At 41.5% G+C, this 19,868-nt stretch overlaps 1 protein-coding gene across 7 annotated transcripts in view; it reads left to right on the plus strand.

Moving 5' to 3' along the window:
* The first annotated feature begins 8,169 nt into the window (after positions 1 to 8,169).
* bicd1a (bicaudal D homolog 1a) overlaps positions 8,170 to 19,868 on the plus strand; it is a 32,734-nt gene continuing 21,035 nt past the window's right edge. For 6 of the 7 annotated variants that reach the window (XM_070906893.1, XM_070906894.1, XM_070906895.1 and 3 more), the window contains exon 1: positions 8,185 to 8,400. In XM_070906893.1, coding sequence (XP_070762994.1) covers positions 8,185 to 8,400 — 216 coding nt within the window. Of the gene's footprint in view, positions 8,401 to 19,868 lie in introns of all 7 variants that reach the window. The other variant, XM_070906891.1, reaches the window with a different exon arrangement.

Here is a 19,868-nt window from a genome sequence, read left to right on the forward strand (position 1 = left end):
GTCAGCTTCAGCCTATAGGCTCAGGTGATGGTCGTCTGAGGCCGAAAACAAAACAGAAAAGTAAAAAAAAAAAAAAAAGCATTAGTGAGAGGGGGAGGGAACATCGAGAGAGGGCTGGAGAGTCTGTTAGAGAAGGGAGAGAGCCGGGAGGTGGGTGTCCGGGTGGGGAGAGGTGGGGAGTTTGGTAAGAAGGAGTGGAGTTCATACATGAGACTGTTGAGCTTGCTGATTGAAATGAGTCCCACCAGCAGCTCATGTGAACCCTATTACAACAGTAACAGCAGCTGACCAGCCAGCATCTGGCAGGCAGGAGATGCCCTTTCAGACAGAGTACGACATTTCTTTCTCTGTTTCTCTCTTTGCTTTCTTTAAGCTCATAGCAACAGTACCATAAACGAGCATAAACAAGATATAATTCCTTCAGAGTGGACAACAGGTTTCTTTAGCCGAGGGAGCAATACTAATAGTTTGCTCTGACACAGTCAAGGCAAATTTCTGTAGGGTAGTCTTCAGGGCATAGCTCAATTATGTCTTGCCCTTTCCAGCCTATTTTCCTTCTAATTTTAACACCAAATATTTCGTTTTGGGTAGCCTTCATAACTATCACATGTTGTCAAACTGTCACATGGTACAAAGCTGTTATTGATGATGGGTAAATGTCCAGTAAATGCTAACTTCATTTCCTAATTTACCGTACAGCTCTATTTCCCTTAAAAGGATATTAGAGTAAATTAAATTATTAGTCTGAATTAAGAGTTTGATAGCAGCCTGCATCTACTTAATTAAGAAGGTCCTAAAGAGGGCGTTCATTATTTGGCAGCAGAGGAAGCTCAGATTCTCACACTGCTGGAATCTGCATGTGGGTGTATTTTCACCTCCTCTGTTCATCGGCATCTTCACCTTCAACATTCTTTAAAAATGAGTTTTACCACACTTACAACTTATAGTAGAAATAGTAGAACATGCACAATTCTGCATGCTCACGATGTCAATGCTAACATGCTATAATGTTTGCCATGTTCATCATTTCTGGCACAAAGTGCAGCTGGTGTGGACGGAAATGCCTTCAGCTTTCCAAATTTAGTCATCAACCAAGGTACTGGACAAATAAAAAGTTAGACCTGATGGTGCCGCTATATGAAAACTTATTACAATTCATCCTGAGGGAGACATGAAATGTGTCATGGCAGTCCATTTAATCGTTTTTCACTCAAAACCACATGGTGGCACTATAGAGGAACAGTCAGAGGATCACCACAGTCAGCAGGCTTCATCGTCTGGGGACCATGAATGTTGGTACAAAATGTCATGGCAACCCATTCAATAGTTATGAAGATATTTCAGTCTGGACCAAAGAAAAACAGAAACTAATGAGCCTTTGAGACCTTCATATTGTAAGAACTTAAAACTTAAACTCATAATTATCTAACATTTGGTGATTTAAAACCTTTTGGTTTTAAGTTAGCTACAGACTACCAAGTCTAAGACTACTACTACTACTAAGTTACAGGCTACTGTGAAAAAGCTGTTGTCTTGACTGTTATGGACTGTTCAAATACTAGGACTGGGGGCTTGAAAACGCACCAAATAGAATAGCTGAAGGAAATTAAGCTCACATGAAGCTTGCAAAGCACAGAGAGAAGCAGCGCTGGGACATCATCTGCTCTGTGTGCATGTGACTACGAGCAGTATAATGATCCATCATGTGAGGCAGTGAAGGCCAGGGAGAGGCGCCAGTATTCTTTTAAATGACTTTATGAAGGATGAATTAAGCCGGAATCATACATCAGTTCAGCCTCACAGCCAGTGGTTGAAATGAGAGTGATACACAGTTACGCCGTAGTTGTCATTTTGTGAATGTATGTCCAATCACCAAAGCATAGCCAATTTTGTGAAGAAAGAAGGAGGATCTTTCTTTCTTTCTTTCTTTCTTTCTTTCTTTTTTTCTTTCTGGACTGAACCACAAACTGTTGTTGATCATATCGTTCACATCTGGGTTTTTGAGTCAGAGGCACATGATCACATTAAGCTCAGTGTGTCGGAGAGACTGTTCCATAATCAAATTGGGTGAGGGGCAGTGTGCAGTGAATCGCTAAGTGGACAGCGAATCTTTCACAGAATAATGTGTTGCACATGTTGAAATTAAAAGGAGATCATGAATATTGTTTTCATTTAAAGGTCTAAAGTCATGTTCTCCTTCTCAAGATTAGTTTTCAGCTCTGGTATGAGAGATTTGGACAAAACATGCTTGGCCACTGTTATAACATAACAAACCAATATTTTGGTAATTATGACTGTTATATCATTTTAAAAATTATTATTATATCATTTTTGGTTCTCAGAATCTGGTTTCTTCTCAACCAGTGTCTGATTGCATCCTGTGATCCTGCTAATTTTACAAAGAGTGCAGCTCTGGGTGCATTTAAGTAATCACTTAATAAGCTTAACTAACAAGCAAAACTTGTATTCATAACGTTATTTTTCACTATACTATATAGAGTGACATGTGTATGTTTATTGCAATGAATTAGGTGTAAGATTCCATTTGAATGGAGTATATTTTTTCTTCTTTTTAATCAAGTCCGCTCATGACTCCACACACTGCACACCAGATTGCCAACAGAGGAGACTTGTGGGTCGCAGTTTGAGACACACAAGTGACCGGAGAGGTAGAAAACAGCACCACCTCCAAGCTTCATGTTCCTGTTGCAAACCATACTGGATTGGGGAGAAAACTGATAGATTATATATTAACGGTGCACTCTTTTACACATGAAGGTCAGCTTACTCTGCATACTCTGTGTGGGGCGTACACTTGCCTGGCTCCGGAGGAGTCTTCTGAAGTCTGAGAAAAGGATCCTGATGATGTCACTAAGGTTATCTCAGTTTCCGCTTGGACAAGTTTCTACTTTAACAGAAAGCCTGCATTACAAGTGGGGGCGTCAAGTTTCAAAGACTATGGCATTTAGCAGGCAAGGGAGGTCTAACAAAAAGATGCTATCGGTTGCATTATGGGAAATGTCGGTTTCAGCATTTTTAGAGCCTGACCCATGGGGACTAAGAGTCAAGACATCTCTTCCTCTGTGGACTCTGGCTTCAATTTTGGCCAGTATTTAACTTTAACAAGGTGCAATACTAAATTGCTGGAGGTTGACCATTTCCATGTGTACACACACTAAGCTTGTAAGCTTGTCAATTTCCTCTCCCTCTATGTGTTGCCATGTTGAACCTAAAAACACATTTTCTCATCTGCTTTAAACAAACTCTTTATTCTCAGGTTGATTTGGTTTCATATATTAAAAAAAACTCTTCCAATCACTCTTTTGCCCTTTTTCACAGCAGGCATTTTGATTTTGGCAGGAAAAGCACAGGTGAAACTCATAACATGTGTTCTGTAAGTAACACAGTCATGTGAGCAAGCATGCACTATACCAGGATGCAGGAGGACCTCATAATGTGACGTTCTTATAGTCAGAGAATCAAAGATGAATGCACTGAGGAGCTAACACCACTAGATGGAGCCATGCTGAACACAGAAGGCATGATCTCCCACACACCACAGGGAGGCACTAAACCAGTGACTGTTCCCAGTGTTTCTGAAAGGTGAACTGAAGTGTGAGAGGGCATACTGAGGCCAAGGTGATAAAGGTTAGACTTCCAATAAATCTGGTGACTGGTGATAAGAAAGAGAAGCAGAAATTTAAATGAATTTAATAGTTGAATATTATCTAGGTGTTAATCAAACTACCAAACCACAGAGATTTTGTCTGAGTTTGGCCATAAAATGCAAGAATTTGTTTTTATGCTGCTTACACTGAAGACAATAAAACCTCAGAGTAAATGTAACAACTCAGTTCTATTAAATGGTGGGTGTGAAAGGGTGATAAGGGCAGATAATAATATCAGGAGGGTACATTTACACGTTTACAATGAGCACGCCTTAAATTAGAAGTTCTAAAGGGACACTGAGGGAAAAAACGTTGATTGCGGAGTTTTCCTAGAAGTATGCAGTAACAGACTGCCAGTCGCTCCTCCCTAATAATGACCATGTGATGCAGGTCAAACATGGGCTGACAGGAGAGGGAGGACAACCTCACCTTCCTCACCTTGCAGAGAGTAGAGTACAACAAAGATACCAGAGGAGAAGAAGTCAGAGAGGTGTGCATGAGAGGAGTTTATATTGGTGAATAAAGTCTGTACTGTAAAGAGACATCTGTTGACAAAAGGTGCTGATGACGGGGGATACATTTCTGGAAATGTGGAATAGAGGAGACAAAGAGAAAGAGTCCTGCATGGATCAAGAAAGGGAATGCCAGCCAAGCAAAACATTATCTCATTCGATCGAAGAAATACTGAGGAGGCCCACATGTGTCAGAAGAGAGAGAAGAGTTCCTCGTAACTGCCTTGTTATCAAGGAGAACGCCAGAATATCTAATCAACTCTCCTGTGCAGGTATGTTGTTTTTTTTATTACTCTTTCTTTTTAAACTCTCCGAAGAGGAGTTGCTACATCATATTTATCATTAAAGTATGATTACCAAAAAAAACATTCCTGTTAATGTTGGAATTTCTCAATAGAAACTCCACAAATCCGACTACTTGAAGAGTCTCCGAAGGCCACCGCAGACCGCACAAGTGAGTATTGTCATTATAAAACAGAAGGAAGAGGAATCAAGAACACGTTGCTGTGGCAGCCACATGTTTAAGTGATAGAGATGAAGTCAGTGACAGTCATTTGTTTACAGGTCAGAGGAAAAAGAGGCAAACGAGGGTCACTTTCACGCCGTTCCAGGTGCAGGAGATGGAGAAAGTCTTCCAGCAGACTCACTACCCAGACGTCAACGCCAGGGACCAGTTAGCCTCCTGCCTGCACCTCAGTGAGGCCCGAATACAGGTAGGACACAAGCAGCTCATCGTGGCAAACTGGGCAATAATGGGACATGATTCTGATACAACAGCAACAGTTTAGTTTTCCTTGTCAAACCTGTATCATAATTTTGGCCAAACAAACAATGACCACACATTTATTTGCCATTGATTTGTTGCTGACACTTCTTTTTAATTAAAAGGTGTCAAACTGAGGTTATTAACAATTCAGTCAATGTCCTCAAACAATAGGCGGATTATACTAAATAGCCATTAGTGGAACAATAGGAATGGTCTTTGGACAGCTGCTTACATAAGGCGTTACCTCCCAAATGATGAACAACATTTTACGGGATAAAAGTGTGTGCTAAAGAACTGATTGATTGATTTCCATTTGGCCAAAGTGATGATAAAAATAGGCCTTTCTTTACTGTGCTCCATGGCTACGTTGTGAGTTTATGTTATTCCAGGTACGTTTATTTCACTTGTGTCGTTTGTGCTTGAGATCTGGTTCCAGAACCGCAGAGCCAAATGGAGGAAGGCCGAAACACTGAAGGATATCGAGCTGATGACCAGACAGCACATCCAGTCGGCCAGCCCTCCCCTGCTTTATTATGAGGTGACACAAGACTATCCGCTGTGTAAATAGTACACATGACACAAGAATCATTTGTTTAAATTACCCATATATTTGTCTATCTCCATTACAGTCCCATATGTCATCTTTCACGCACAAAATGCAGCTTTTTTAAATAAAAAAGAAAAGAGCTGACAATTTAAACAGCAATTAAAATATTGAAATACATTCAAAAATAGGAAGGAAGTAAAATTATTTAAAAAAAACAGTTTAAAAAATGAAATACAGCAAGCCTAAATTACTTTCTTAAATTTAAGTATTTGAATATATAACAGTAACAACAGCACTAATCATTACCATAACAAGTTTCACCATCATCATCATCTTAACAATTGTAATCCTCTAAGATTGACCAGTAGTGTACATAATCATACATAAAAAATTTAAATTAAAAAAAGACAGTTAAGAAGGTATGTAATCAAAAGTGATCATATTGTGTGGCACAGGTTAAATGTGCGATTTCTTTGTTGTGTCTTTGAGATAATCTCTCATCATTGTGCCCCCCCCCCCCAGCAGCTCTTACAGAAGCCCCACCTGCAGGCAGTGTGCTGGCTGCCATGCTGCTTACCTAAACCCCTTCAACCAAGGCTGTTCCTCAGAGCGACGTCGACACCCACCTTGCTGACCGACACACATTCCCCGGCTCACAGGACTCTGTATTTTGACCTGCTGGGGACGGACAGATAGCACCTTCAGTATTCTTACAAATGATGCCGTTGATACACAAAACTCTTGTGGCCTGTAATATGTAAACTATGATAGCTGTTTAATGGATGATTTAGCTTTGTTGTATATACTGTGTTGTCACCCCGAGATAAAGTTTGCATGGTAACAACCAAACATTTTTTTCCATTTCCCAACACAGTTGATCACAGATCAGAGTTTGAGTACACTACTCCAGTACACGTCTTTGTAGAGAGCTGCGTCCGCTGTGTTATTGTGGTAGAGAGCGTTTCGATTTTTTCATGACACCACACTTCCTTGTCAGAGATTAGATACAGAGCTGCCATAAACAGTTCATCTGTTTGACTTTCTGACAACCTGTCCATATCTTAATTTGGCCTCATAAGTCGGGGGTTATTTGCAGGTCAGCCTGATACTTCAGAGAACTTCTCAAGTAGGGTCAAAGGGGAAATACCAGCTGAAGGCATAGACAATTACTGTACATTGGTGCTGTAGATATATGTAAATAAAAAGTACAAAAAACATTCAACTTGAACTTACTACTTTAAGCCAATATTACACATTAGGCTGCTGTAAATGGATTTCACAAGCTTCCTTGTAATAATGTAGCCACTATTGTCTCTTGAAACAGTGATATTGTCCTGTGAAAAGGCTCCAACAATGAAATGAAACGCATCACATCTACCTTCTCTCTGAGAAGTGTTACATAGGCCATCTTTCAAATAATTATCAATTATAAAAAAAAAAGATAACACAGCATCGCCTCCACTATCAACACCATAAATCATTCAATTGAACGAGCCTCTGAGTAAACTTTTCACCCCACTCATATCTTCTTTTATTTCATCTGTTTGCTGAGAGATGCTTTGTCTTTATCTTGCTCCATCATTTTTATCATGATGTAGGTTTTGCTAACGTGATTACAAATTGGATTCTGAGTAGGCTGTGTTAGATGAACACAGTATTCCTCTGGATGATATGCATGATATCATAAACTCAAAATTTCTACATTTCCTTAGTGTTTACAGTAAAAATGCTTTTCATGACATGCAAATGTGCACTGATTGTTATTGTCCTAAATGGTACTCATTCAGGACAAAGAGGTAACACGTCAGATACCACTAAAACACAGACGTTGTAAATGTTTTTGGCACCCGATGTGTGATAATTGTTAACATATTTCCCCAAATTTTCAGAAGCATTATTGGTCAAAAGTGCCATAAATACATCCACGCACAGTTATATTGAAGGGAGTTGTCTGTCCTGCTGTTAAGTAAGATGTTGATGTCCTGACAGTGAAAACCTCATTGAGCTGTGCTAATAATAGCTCAGTGTGAATACAAAAGATTCAGAGAAATCAGTAATGGACTTCCGCAGAATAAATATTACCCCAAGACAAGTGTAAGACGTGTGTTTCACAAATGACTTGTTCATGACTAGTTAAGTGTGAATACTGGGAGCATTTATCTTGTACAGATGCAGTTGTGCTACAATAAAAAGATGTGGAAAAGTCTGTGTGTACAGGACGTGACTGGGTGCAACTGGGATTTTGAGACGTGTACAATTTGCATAGATAGATAAATAGAAAGGGCGCTGTGCCTCGAAGCAGCGGACAGGTGGCGCCCTTGCACCCATGAATAAGCAGAAATGATGTTTTGCTGAGTGTCACACTGAAGGCAACACTGACCTGATTCGCAAGACTTCTATCTGTCAGGCATCATGGTCGTTCCACTGTTATTTACCTGCTGTTAGGTGCTCTTAGCAGCACTGGTGAGGTAAATGTAAATATTCTTTATTTGTTTTTTTAATTTCCTTTGCCTGCCTGCACCGGCTCTCAGGAGAGGGGGGCGGATTTTCAGCATCTCGCAGCCTCCGCCCGCCTCTGTGTCCAAAGCGGCGGAGACACGGTGAGAACCGCAGACCGATACAAGGGGGACAGACAGAGACACAGACAGAGAGAGAGAGAGAGAGAGAGAGAGAGAGAAAGAGAGAGGGGCGATGGCCGCCGATGGAGGATGCGGGGAATCGGTGGATCAGTACCGGGCCGAGTTGGAGCGGCTCACCCAGGAACTGGCCGAGGCGAACCGGGAGAAGATCAGAGCTGCAGAGTGCGGTCTGGTCGTCCTGGAGGAGAACCAGTCGCTGAAGCAGAAGTATGTAGACCTGGAGACCGAGCAGGAGGCTCTCAGGAAGGAGTTGGAACAATTACAGGAGGTGAGAGGAAGAAGGGGTTCTGTTGCTTTTTGACACCGTGGCCAAACGCACTGCAGTCAGGTGTGTGTGTGTGTGTGTGTGTGTGTGTGTATATGCACTCAGCGGGGAGGCTATCTGTGGACATGATTGTCATCCAGAGGAGAGTCACAGCAGGGAGTGGGAACCAGCAGGGGTCGTTATGTGGTCTTCAGGGTCCACAGCAAAATGAGGCATAGTTTGATATCACAAAAAAGGAAATTTAATTGAAAATACTCCAATTTGGGGACATATAGCAGTGTATTCCCGTAATGTTGTAGGTTCCGTCGTGTATGAATAAATTATAGTCTGAAAAAGTGAATAATTGATGCTGTTTCTGTGCAGTGAATCTATAGGCAACAGTCCTGGACATTGCAAATATCTGTATTGCAAGCTCAGGGTTTTGCAAGAACACAATAACATCCCACTCCACCTCCCACACCACTGTATTTCATTGTTTCAAGATTCCTCCCCTGCATAGCAACAGTCATTACTTTCAGGCTACTCTGCTGGGACTCTGAGCCTTTTGGTGTTTTGCCAAGATATGTATTTTTTTCTTTCTCCGAAATCCCTCAGTAATTGGATCTTCAGAGTCCACTACAGTTTGTGTGGTGACTCAGTTGTCCATTGATCTAAATGTCAAGAATGTGCGAAGATACAAGGGAGTCAAGACTCACTGTGGAGATGCTAAATTCTTAGATTACACACACACACACACACACACACACACACACACACACACATATTTACACACATATATACTCATGTTCCAAAATACTTTGCTGTTATAGTTCAAGTTTCTTGGGTTTAAAAAGTCCAAATTCCAAAGATTTAAAGTGGAGAGAAGTGCTGTGGGATCTAGACTGAATAATGCATGCTGACTGTGTTCATGCATTATGTCATTAATGCATGCATGCATATAGCAACAAGAAGCGCATGCTGACAGGGCTTCACAGCTCAAGGTCGCTGATGGAGAGCTCCTCCTGCTCAGAAGGCCAAGAGCAGGAGCAGCTGAGGGCAACGTTTGTGTGTGTGTGTGTGTGTGTGTGTGTGTGTGTGTGACAGAGAAAGAGACAGAAGGGGAAAACTTAGAGAGCCTTGACATTAATTAAACAGTGTCGTCTCTAATCGTGGGTACACCAGGCAGTTTGGTCTAAGATAAAAGTCGCTCAGTCGCAAGAAGATGCTTTAGAAAGTATAAAGTTACTTACATTACAGTAAATTCAACATTTATGAGTTTTGCACTGTGACAAAAAAAGACATTTGTTTATGTTACATTGGGCTTTAGGATATTGTGATATGATACTGATTATCAATTCATCAAGAAAAAAAATCCTTATCTGTTGTCCTCCTCAAAACATGTGTTAAAATCCATGTTATGAAATCCATATGACTAGTCTTGTTAACTCTGTCCACTGAATTTAGAAAGGGGGTATAGTCATTCTTTATGTCAAGGATTATCAAGGAATCAGGATTCTTGGTTACCTGCTAGATTAGACAGTTAAGGTCTGTGTTGACTCACATGTAGCTAACAGGGAAACGATCCACAGAGACATTAGAGCAATCTACGCTACATTTACTCCATACTGTATATGCGAATTACATTATATCTGCATGAAAGTGGAAAAACTTACAAATGTATCCAGGGGAAACAATGAATCCCTTAGTCTGTAAATCATGTTAACAATAATATTAGACTCCATCAGTTCTACGTATATGAACTGCAGCTCTCGCCACGTTACATTATGCATGCACGGTTATATAATGTATTTGCATCTCCCGGTGCCCTTTTTATCCCACTGCTTGACTAGTTGAACATTTTTGTTTTGACTTGCATGCAGAATCCCAATGATCTTTGTGCAGATTACAGCAGAAAGTTAAAATGAAGAGACAGCCCGACGCAGCCAGCAGTGCCGTCCAGCTGATGTCTCGCACTTAGGAATTATTGGATGATGGCTGATGTGGCAGATGACGGGGGAAAATATGACGAGAAAGAAGCAGAGAGATAAAAAAAAACTTTGGCCATGTAGGAGGCAGGGATCGGGGGGAAAGGATGAGATGGAGAGAACAGAGACAATGAAAGTGAGACATATTAGCTGAATGAAAACAAAGCATTTAGACGCCAGAAGAGGAAACTTAGTCAAGAGACAAAGAGTCTGACTTTGAAGAGCGTTTTATAGCCTTGTATTCCTTCTAAACTTTAAGTCACAATAGACCTATTACATAATTACCAGAAGGGTGGATGTGTCTGTGATACCAGTTGGTGGATTTTTCAGAGGATCATGTAGTCACTTAACATAAAATATGGTGTTTTTGTGGCTAAAAACATCAGCTAATCTTTGTTGTGATCTGTCATCCGCTCATCCATAATATTCTCTGCTTCCCCACCTGCCTGTCTGCCTGTCTCTCTGTGTTTGCTCTCGCCTGACAGAGGGAACATTTTCCGGAGGTGATATTACTTCCACAGAAAAACACGTCCTGGTTTGCTATCTGTCTGTTACACACTTCTATGAATATGAGGCCGAATGGCAGAGTGCAGACCTGCCACTACAATAACATCACATCTGCTCCTGCTGTACTCAGGAGAGGTGCATTACAGAAAAGGGCAGGGAAACGGATGGAAATTGGAATTGCTTCTGGGACTGAGGACTGGCCCAACTATCTCATAACGGTTGTTTATTCTTATGAAAGACCAAAAATCCATTACACAGTCTCCCCATCCTTTTTTTTTCTGTTTCATTTGAGAATAGATTGTATCTTCTGTTTCATCCAGTCAGGGTTTATTTTCCAAAAGCTTTCAACTGTCTTACCACATATTGAGTTATGTCTATATGCTCTAAACAGGCAATAGAGATTCTTTGAGTATATGCCATTGTGTGTGCAAGCTGGCCAGATTTGCATGCGTGTTCCTACTGTGTTTGCATATGTTCTGTGGTGACACATATGCACTGGTCCAAGTCCCAGCTGGTGGTCAACAACTGACTAAAGCACTGCTTGTACTACTCTCTCTCTGTCTCTCTCTCTCTCTCTCTCTCTCTCTTTCTCTCTCTCTCTCTTTCTCTCTCTCACACACACACACACATTTGTATCTGGTTGCTATATTTAATAGCAGCATGACAACACAAGGCCATGATGATTGGAACAAACAGGCCAACATCCTCCAGTGGAAATTTGGGCTCCAGCTAACGATTAATTTCATTATTGATTAACCAACAGATTATGTTCTCCTCTCACGATTTCCCAGAACCTAAAATGACATTTAATTAATTTCTGCAAAATTCTCCTACTTGAATTTTTGGCATTCTTGCTTGACTTAAACTATTGCTTAATTATTGAGATAGTTGCAGAATCATTTTCTGTTAATCGACCAATTGAATAATCAACTAAGTTCAGTTTCAGCTCTAGTGGAAATACGGCAAATCTACAGACAAAGATGTGTCTAAAAATTCCTCATGGCCTCTTTGGTTGTCTTCTCAATTCATAGAAAATGAAAAAAAAACATGGCGACTAATATTTCCTTGACATGAGATGGTTTTCTGTTGCTCTCAAACCTTTTGCACATAAATTTAAAGCTGGTGCTGTTCATTGGTGCCAGTGTTTCTCGTGTTATTTGCACAGTACATTCTTCAGGAAAAGCTGCACGCATCTCTTTGCTGTCCCTGCAGAAATTGGATCCTTAGAGCGTGTCTTCTTGCTCCGTAGTGTCCTTTCCTCTCCTGTATATTTTCCCTTCCCATCCCGTCTTTCTCTCTGCCCGCCGGCTTGATCACTTTCTCCTCCCCTGTATCCGTGCGTGTGCATGTACTATATGTCTCAGGACAGCTGCCTAAGCAGTGACGGAGACACCATTACCCCGTGGTTCTGGCTTGTTAGTGCTGTCTCTGGGCAGATCACCCTCAGATAGGACACAGTAAGAGGCGGACAGAGGAGGATGCCACCACTGCAGTGGGAAGAGCAGCGTGTTCATATGGCTTACAGTGATGTTTCCATCACACTGTCAACAAGGCTTGAAATCATCTGTAGATTGAGAGCACTGGAAAAGCAGCCTTGTAGTCATAAAGTAATTTCACGCCATTCCCATTATTTCTTTCATTCAATTAAATGATTTGATTCTTTTAAATTGCACAGCAAGTCAAAGCTCTGAAGAGGAGTTTGAAAAATAAGTTAGTCATTTCAGCTACTGTCATAACTCAAGTCTGCAGAAGAATTGACATTTGTGATAAGTTGAGAACAAGCAATTCTCATGTCAGTTCTGTTCTCAAGGCTTTAGGCTGAGAAAGATGCCAAAAGAAATCTACATCAAATTCTTCACATGGTAACTCCAAATACCTAAAAAAGAAAGGTTCAGTCATGATTCATCAGGTGAACATGAAGACTGTGTTTCTGTGTTTCTCGCAGCTGTGTAGTCATCCCTCTCCACATTCAACATTTATGACTTACAGTATTTGCTGGTGCACAAAAGCACTCATTTTGTTGCTCCCTGCTTTTGTTGCGCTCTGCTCACTTGACACCCATGGGGAGAAATTAACGGCTCTGACAGGAAGAAACCCATCAAAGTGGGTTGTTTTACAGACGTTATTGTCTTTATTGTCAGTGTCTTTATGTTAAAGGAATAGTTTGGCTTTTTAGGAAATACGCTTAGACGCTTTCTTGCAGAGAGTTTGATGAGGAGATTGAAACCACTCTCACGTCTTGACGCTAAATTTGAAGCTAGAGCCAGCAGCCGGTTAGCTTAGCTTAGCATAAAAACTATTTCTCAGTCGGGAGTAATGATTTCCTTGAGTCACTTGAACAACAAACAAGATATCACCTATTATAATGAGGTTCTGGTATGGGGATATTTTTACCTTATAGACAGAGCCAGGCTAGCTGTTTCCCCCTGCTTCCAGCCATTATGCTAAGATAAGCTAACCCCTGCTGCGTCTAGCTTCATGTTTAGACATGAGAGTGGTATCAATCTTTTCATATGACTCTAAAAAGCATATTCCCAAAATGTCAAACTACTCCTTTAAGTTTGCCTTCCTTATCCAGGACAACATTTTAAGATAGAGTCTACAACACAAACTTTCTGTTTTAAAAAAGAGGACCAGATGACACTGTAGTTGCTTTTGGAAAGCCTGGTCTGGTCCTGGTATGTAGTCGAAATAACAACAAATTTTCTCATGTGGCAAAGTATGTTATAATAGTGCATTATTCTCAGGGGTCAGCTGTCAAATTCCCACATAGCAACAACACAATTAGACTATACTTTAGATGATTGATTTGCTCCCAGTGCGTTCCCTCTGGGATTTTCTCCACAGTTACTATCTGCATAAGTCAGGTTGATATCATGCTACTGCTCGGTCATTAGGGACCAGTGATGAGGGCGAGAAGCTGTTGCTTGACTTTTATCCTCCTTGAGAATGAATTATGAAGGCCAGTGAAGGACCTGCGCAAAGTCACACTGATTCTCAAACCTTCTGCGCCTCATACAGTAAGGACCAGCACAAGCAGAATATATTAGAGATGAGCAGTTACATTTACAGAGGAGTTTAACATATTTTCAATCTGTTAACCGCAGCAGTTGCTGGTTACTGGTGAAATATATCAGACAAGACTCTGAGGCAGCAGAGTTGCTAACGTCAGGTGCGGGACACATCTGGCGTTTTTTTCTTGGAGTTGGTCAATCAACATTGAATAGAAGCAAAGAAGCAAAACTTGAATACTTATTAACATTTATTAACTTCTTTAAAAATGCTCCATCCACCCTGGTGTGTTTGACTAGGCTTCCAACAATCTCAATAGAGAGCAGCTGTGGCTGTAAATCAGGTCCTGATTGGAGAGAAAGGATGCCTTACAGGTTTCTCTCCCCTCTCCTCCTCCTCCTCCTCCTCCTCCTTTTTGCTCTTTTACATTAGCTGGGGTTTGAGGGACGGCAGTAAACATGGATGGAGGGGCTGAATCAATAGCTCATGAGATGGTGTTGTTCCCTTCTTTCGGGTTGTGCTCTACACCATCGGCTCACCATCCCCCTCCTCATCTCCTGTGGCCTCCCCTATGATCCCTCCTGGAGTGAAGTGGGACTTATGCATCGATTGCTGCTCTGTGTGGTGAAAATGTATCATTATCTGAGCAAAGCTGCGCACCATTGTGTGTACTGTAGCGTGCATTGTTGGTGAAACACATCTACCAGATTCCATGTAATTTCCTCAAAGTGGATCGTACAGAACCAGCTGTACAGAATCAGTCTCTTGCAATGCTTTTAAAAGAAATGCAACTGTGTTTGGCACCTTGTGATGTCCGCTGGATAGCAGTCAGCCATGGAAACAAAGCCAAATCAGGTTTAACAACACTTAACTAATTTAGGAAATCTATAGCCCATCCAAGGGTGTTGTCTTTCAAAGTCGTCGTGGTTATCTGAGGTGTTGTCTTTAACAAATCATTATATTGTATCTTCAGTTTAAATGACATTGAATGTTTGGAGAGAAAGCAGGTATGCTCTGCTGATGACCATAATAAAGGACACGCTGCAGGTTTGGTGGTGTTGACCTGTGGCCCCAGCAACAGGCTCAGGGATGCAGTTGAGCATATAGATAAGGACCTGTCTGCCCTCGTGTTTGGCCTCTGGTGTTTTATTTGGGGGTGGTTGATGTTTTTGTCAGTACCTGAAGGGAAGGTCATTTGTCTTTGCAGTTGAGTCACACATCAGGACCACTTTTCCTGCATGTGCATGTTTTTTTTTCTCTCCTGTGTCTGTATGTGTAGCAGGAGAGGTTTGGGGGGGGGTTAGGGGGGTGGTTTGGGTGCGGATGTTGTGATTGAGACCAGAGAGGGAGGGGCGGCAGGATGGAGTGGTGGTGGTGTTGAGTGTCTCTTTGTTGTTTCAGGTTGTTATGGTCGTGTTGAAGAGGGGAGGAAGAGGGGAAAGTCGGACTGGTTGCTGTATATCAAATGATTTAGTTGTCAACAGAACTAAAAAGACCACATTAAATCTGACCCTAATTCTTTTCTTTTTGTCCCTGTTTCTGAAACCTCATGATCCGCACATGCAAGAGGACTTAATGACGCTGTTCTCTCTGCAGAGACCCTTCAGGCCTGCCCAGCCCTGCATAGATTATGTTTTTCAGAAAGCTCCTTTTTGCTGCAGTGAAATACAGTAGTTGGTGAGAGGGAAGAGGGAACAGGACTCCCCTGCCTGCAGGCTGCTGTATTGATTAGTCGTCTACTTTAGCTGTGTGTGCTGCAAACTCTGAAAGCATAGCAAAAAAAAAAACAGCCTGTCCTCTCACAAGGAAAACTTTTGTTTTTGCAACCCAAATGTCTTCCTCATGTGAATTTAACTATGGTTGTGCCATCTGCTACCTATGTTTATTGTTATTGTTAACATAAATTTATTTTTCTCACAAATCAGTATTTTAAAGCATCCCTGACTTCAGTTATTCTGCATTGGTTGTGTCTAGACAGAGCAGTTTAGTTTCAGCTCCAGTCTTCTTCCACTACTCATCATCTCTGCATGCCGGGGAAAGAGAAGCCTCCTATCTAGATGACCAGAGGCCATTATATCCTGCAACGATGTGGAGCAAGAACGAGCATTATCTTCTGAAGTTCCTGCCTAACCCCCCCCCCCCCCCCATCACAATTACAATGCACATACACACTGGCATGCATGAGCACGTGCACACCCAAACATGCACTTGTAATGGCTGTGTGGCACAGAATCAGGGTCAGAGGATCTGTCTTTGTCACTTCTACTCTGTTAGGGGATTTATAGGATTAGACAGGTATTAAATCATCCCCTGGTTAACCCAATTAATTAACCCTATCCTCCATCACAAGAGAGCTGATGTCAAGTTAGGTCATGAAACTGAAAGAGCTGAGAGGAAAGAAGTACATATATGTTGTTGTGGGCCTGGAAGGTTCAGAAAAAGAAAAACAGTGTAATAGGCCTGAGAATTCAGTCAGCCAATGTCATTTTGTTGTATGATCCACAATGTTGGTCAGTCGGTTGGTTGGTCCACTAGTTTGGTCCAGCTGAAAATATCTCAACAACTATTATATGGATTGCCATGACTAACTGGCAGGTTAGAGTTTTCATTTATTGAGATTAATAAATCTTCATCTGCAACATGAACTTTGTGTTGCTAATTAGCAAGTGTTAGCATGCTAACACACTAAACTAAGATGGTGAACATGGAAAACACTATACACTTTGAACATCAGTATCTTAATATTGTCATTGTGAGCAAGTCAACATACTGATATTACCATTTAGCTCAACGGGCCATGGTGCCAAAGTACAGCCTCGCAGCACTGCTAGCATGGCTGTAGACTCTCAGTTGTTACTTAATAAATGGCTTGGCAAACAACAAATTAGCCCTTTCTCATAACTTTTAGAACATTTCTTCTGACAAGAAAGAGGTTGAATTCTAGCTAGAGAAAAAGACAAAAATGTTTGGAGAGGATAAAGCAGAGTAAAGACTTGCCATGTGGCTGATGAAGTGCTACGGCTGACGTCGCCTTATTAGTAGCCTGATTCAACGGCAGTGTGCCCGGTTGTACACTGTACAAGGATTCCCACAGGTCTGCGGGCTTGGCATGGAGGCTCTCCTGTTGCTGCACAAAAGCACTGAGTCACCCAGAGGCCCCATGTGTCAATACCAAGAGGGTCACTGTGTGCAGGCCCAGCCTTTCCATTGTAGCCTGTGTTTGTCTGGCTTGGCTGAGTCCTCTTTATCAGCAGAGACCCACCACAGGGAGAGGAGACAATGTTATCAGTCAAATCTGTCTCCTGTCACTCCGTCTGTCTCTCTCTCTCCCTATCTCTCTCTCTTTCTCTCTGTCTGTCTGTCTCTCTCTCTCTCTGTCTCTCTCTCTCTGTCTGTCTGTCTGTCTCTCTCTCTCTCTCTCTGGGTGCATCTGCTGGCACTGACACAGAATACCAATCAGCCTGCGAGCTTTCAAACACCTCTATCTTTTTATTTCAGCCTCATTACTCTCAGCTGACTTGTCCAGGCTCACTGTCCCTCATGACTTTTTTTTTTCTTAAATTAACTGGACTTCTTTAATTCCTTGTCCCATGGAATACTTCTACCACTTAGTCACACAAAGGGATGGAGGACTGGAGGGAGGAAGGAGGGAGGGAGGTGTGTAGCAAAGAGGAGGCAGAGTAGGCTGAGCTATATTAGCGCTCTAATTGTTCTTCACCCGAGGCAAGTCCCTGAACACTGACTCAGTCCGTAGTTGGGGATCAGAATGGAAATGTTCCATTGTCATTTAGGGGGATTACGATTGAGGGACAAACCACTTAAAGGATTCTGGACAAGGATGGATAAAGATGAAAATATTTGACCTCTGAGAGAGGGGCAGCAAGAAAGAAATAGGAAAGGATTGAAGAACTTGAAGAACAGAGGAAGTTACTGAAATAGTCAATAGGCCATTTATACTGTTATGTTTGGCCTAAGGTATCATGATTACTGAAGTCTTTCACTTAGCCTTGTTTGTTCTGTTAATTCAGTGTTCATGATTCACTGCACCTCAGTGAATCACTGTTTATCAGGTTGTACCCCGAGGGAAGGATATGTCTGGGACACAGCTTTACACTTTTACTCACTCACATAGTGACACACCTGCACACACAAACGTGCAGCTTCAGACACAGAAATACCCACTCTGGGCTGCAGTCTTTTAAATTGTTATTTGCCACGAGTTAGCGTGAAAAGCACTGAGGACATGTTGACATGTGTGTGTGTGAGTTGAAATATTGTTCAAATTAAACGTCATTTAAATGTCAACATGGGCTTTGGGAAACATTGATTAATCAAGTCTTTCTGTCTGTCTGTCTGTCTGTCTGTCTGTCTTTCCCTCTTTCTTCCTGTCCCCCTGTCTGTGTCAGGACGCTCGCAGGGCACTCTGCATTAAAGCCTCGTCTCCTCCTTCTCACTCAGTGTTGTTTTTATTTTCCATTCCAGCCTGATGGCACTTGTTCTCTACAAATGAATGGCAGGATTCAAAGGATGAATACCAGCAAAGTGCATGTACGCCTGTATATAGCCATGGGGTTTTTTTTTTTTAATGTTTTTGTGTGCCGGGTGCTGTGGCCTAAAGGGTAGGCCGTGTGTTTTTGTGTTTGGCTTGCTCAGGATGTCCTGCAGGGCACATTACCAAGCAGAGAGAAAGCTACAGATGACACAGTTACAGCTGGTACAGTTTGTGCAGTTTGTTAGTGCTCTAATGGGCTTTTTCTTCCCTGTCTGCTATTTTTTTGGTAAAACCTGTCCTTTATATATTGTGACTACTGTCTTACAAAATGTCTTTGAAGATATAATGGCTTGTCATCAACAACAGTTAAGAGTTTTCCTCAGTTGCTTTGGTACATTTCTCGAATCATCCTTATCATTTGCAAAACAGTAAGTGTATTTCTTAAAACAATTCATACAAACAGCCCCACACAACGGATGACATACAAAAGCCTGTAACCTGCTCAAATCCTTTGCATCACCGTCAAAATGCTTAGCTATGTGTACTCTGTAGTATTTTCTGATGTAAACTATGGCTAATTAGTTGGTTTTCATGACAATGATTGAAAATGGACGAGGCTGCCCTTTTTCTATATGGCATATATCCATTTCAACAGTAAAAAGTTACGCATGACTGTATGTGGGAGATTGACTGCAAGAGAATTCACATTTTAACCGTTTGTTCTGTGATTCGTTGACAGACCATGCCATTGCATACATAAAAGAAAAAGGACAAAAATACAAAATTAGAAATGTAAATATAGGAAACACTGTACATGCAGCGCTGTGTGGGGAATTCTTCCCGGCTGTTGACCCTGTTCGTTTCCTTGTTGTTCTTCCAACACCGTGTTGTGCTCTGTCTCTATATGCCTGCCAATTGAAGGTTCATGAGATGCACCTCTGAGCTATTTTAGAGAACTGGTTGATCATTGGTTGATCTAACGCTTCACTCATTCCCCTTCATTAGTGAAAGTCAAGATTCAACGGAGAGCAATTCATCAATTCAGCACACATTTACAAAAAATTGTCTAATAGAAATGTGTAGAAAATATACTTGACAGATTATGACAACCTTTTTGCATGTAATGATTTATGCAATGGACTAATGCCTAGATGTTTTGGGGGGTAAGACTATTCAACAGAGAACCAGTATAATACATTTTGATCAACATGACATAAGCACTGGATAATGTAGGAAACCGCAGACAATTGTATATAATCATTTGCATGAATGTGCCAAGGCATTTGCAATATGATCAAAAGAATGAGAAATTGCATTTATGAAGTGCACAAGTGACAGGATGATGTGGAGGTTGAACAAATAGTACGAAGAATTTAAATTCTGGTCTGAGAAATGTACCAAAGAGAGAAAATACAGTAATGGTCCACTGGGTTAAGAGGAGATCGGGAAATCAGGAGTCATTTGTTAACGGCAAACAAATTGTACGGTCAGTTGCC

This window comes from Enoplosus armatus, chromosome 6 (genome assembly GCF_043641665.1).
Source record: "Enoplosus armatus isolate fEnoArm2 chromosome 6, fEnoArm2.hap1, whole genome shotgun sequence".
In the NCBI taxonomy this organism is placed as follows: domain Eukaryota; kingdom Metazoa; phylum Chordata; class Actinopteri; order Centrarchiformes; family Enoplosidae; genus Enoplosus; species Enoplosus armatus.